Source organism: Pteropus alecto, unplaced genomic scaffold, assembly GCF_000325575.1.
Source record: "Pteropus alecto unplaced genomic scaffold, ASM32557v1 scaffold98, whole genome shotgun sequence".
In the NCBI taxonomy this organism is placed as follows: domain Eukaryota; kingdom Metazoa; phylum Chordata; class Mammalia; order Chiroptera; family Pteropodidae; genus Pteropus; species Pteropus alecto.
The window spans coordinates 179088-181459 of record NW_006443570.1 but is presented as its reverse complement, the minus strand read 5'-3'; the positions used below and the strand labels follow the sequence as shown (position 1 = coordinate 181459).

The window sequence follows — 2372 nt, the reverse complement described above, 5'->3', positions numbered from 1 at the left end:
AGGAATGCCTTCTATGTCCTCTTCCCCATCTGGTTCCATCTTCGAGAAGCTGTGGGCATTAAACTCCTGTGGGTAGCTGTGATTGGAGACTGGCTCAACCTCGTCTTTAAGTGGTGAGTAAGAGCCAGACAGAGAGGAGATTGGCAAGGAAAGAAAGAGGATGGCATTTTCCCTGGAAATGTCTATCTGTTGGAAGGTGCCTTCTCTGTGCTATTTGGGAAGACACAGGTTACTCCCCTCCTGACTTTGAATCAGCTACGTAAAGACAAAAGACAGAGAAAACCCTGTCAGTGTGTTGAAGATATAGAAAAGCTGTTCATACAGATGGAAGGCCAGCTGGACTTAGTGAAAAGTCTGAGTTATAGGCTAATAGTAAAGAAACACAGTTTTATTACTTTGAAGCAGAATGAATAACATAAAGATTGATGTATGAAAGAAGAAAAATGATATATAAAAAAAAGGAAACATAATTTTAAAACCTGTTGTGTGGGGTAATGAGAAGTAATCCAGAGAACTGGGATCCAGCCTTTGTTCAGCCACCTACCAGCTGTGTCTCCTGGGCAAGTCATAGCAGCTCTCTGAGTTTCTATTTCATAATCTGTAAACTTCGGTCTCTGGGACTTTAATAATAATGATAGTTAACATTTACTGAACAGTTAGTATGCGCCAGGCCATGTGCTAAGTGCTTTTCTGGGTGTAGTTACTATATTACAGATGAAGAGACCATGACTAGTCCAATATGGGTTGTAAATGTCAGAGGCAGGATTTAAGGTCACGCAGGCTGGCTTGGGTCAAGGCTGTTAAGAACTACACTATATCCAGTGCAGATAAATGGATTCTTGGGAGGAAAAACCCTGATTTTAGTGTTTGCTAATTTCTATTGTTTATATATTCCCATTATTGCTACTTTCAAGCTACCGATGGGTCCAGCTTGCAAAAATCCTGACTATTTTACAATTGTGAGCCAATACCAGCTGACTCTAGCACATTATTGGTTTAGCCTCTATTTCCTTATCTAGAGAATTAAGAGTTGGGCCAGCTGTCCTCTGAGACCTTCACCAACCTTAAAGCTATTTATGTCTACTGTCAGGAGATTCTTAAGATCTCTTCCAACCCTAATATTCTTTGGCCATAAACCAAAATTCTTTAGAGCAGAAAAAATTATTGGGCTTAGAAGCCCAAAGCATATTGATTGGATTCTGAAACTTCTGTTGAAAAATCTACTAAGTTATATCTGTAATGTCCCTATTCAACATCATGACCCTAAAATGATAAAGGGTTATTCCAAATATCTGACCTCGAGTAAAGAATGATAGATTTTCTCTAAGTTGGTAGAGGTCAGAGTTAGTGGCTGTCCTTGATTTTGGTGAGAAATCATGATTCCACCACCCCAGAGAAAAGGAAGCATCCAGACAGACCTCTGACACCTATTTCTACCGTGAAAAATATATGTAGTCCTTTCAGAGGGGAAGTGGCTTGTCTGAGATACCCTGTTTCAAAGCAGAGAGGATAGAGAGCAAACACCTGAAGTTATGCATGTCCTTACAGAGAGTGCCACCTCTCCTGGGGTGGGGGAGGAGGAGACTTATTCTTGGGGCTGGGGCTCATTATCTGATCCCTGAGGCCCGAAGAGAGAGAATATGCAAGTCCAAGTTGCAAACTATAGGTCCATATGCATCCTTCCAGGACAGATTATTTGGAGGTTTAAGAAAAGTCACATAACTGCCATAAATATGGATTTTAGAATCTTGTGTTTATTTATTTATGTTTGCGTAAATAATACAGTCAAATAGTTCAAAATTCAGAAAAAAGATGTACCATAAAAATTCTCCCCAGCCACCTAGTTCTCTTCTTGGAGGCTCCAATGCTACCAGTTTTCCGTTTAGGGTCACATGATCTTCCTCTCATGCTACTCTCTCTTTTCAAAGGCGTCGGCTTCAGGCGAAAATGTTGCTTCATTAACTCCAGACACTAATTCTGCTTTTCCACAGGATTCTCTTTGGGCAGCGCCCATACTGGTGGGTCCTGGACACCGACTACTACAGCAACACCTCCGTGCCGCGGATAAAGCAGTTTCCAGTCACCTGTGAGACTGGACCAGGTGAGAGTCCTTGCCCTGTAGAGACAGAAGCTGGGGAGTCTTGCTTGCTGTGGACACCTATTAACATTCACTGTGGATGAAGAGTGAACATGAGCATTTTGTCATGGTCTTCAATGTGGTACAATTCCATTTTAATTCACGTCAAGAAGGCCTTCCTGAATAGCATATTACTGCTACTTTGGAAATCTACCTAATGTATCCAGAGCCTAAATTGCTAGTCCAGAGAGGCAAGAGCCCCTCGTGGGCAAAAGGATCATGAGAGTAACCGTGC

The 2372-nt window shown here is 41.8% G+C and overlaps 1 protein-coding gene across 2 annotated transcripts in view; it reads left to right on the top strand.

Annotated features, from left to right (window-relative positions):
• Positions 1–2372, top strand: part of G6PC (glucose-6-phosphatase catalytic subunit) — a 6157-nt gene that overhangs the window by 188 nt on the left and 3597 nt on the right. Inside the window, exons 1-2 of one of the 2 annotated variants that reach the window (XM_006924572.1) lie at positions 1–113; positions 1992–2101. The exon at positions 1–113 is cut by the window's left edge and continues 188 nt beyond it. In XM_006924572.1, the coding sequence (XP_006924634.1) occupies positions 1–113; positions 1992–2101 (223 nt within the window). Of the gene's footprint in view, positions 114–1991; positions 2108–2372 lie in introns of both variants that reach the window. The other variant, XM_015599166.1, reaches the window with a different exon arrangement.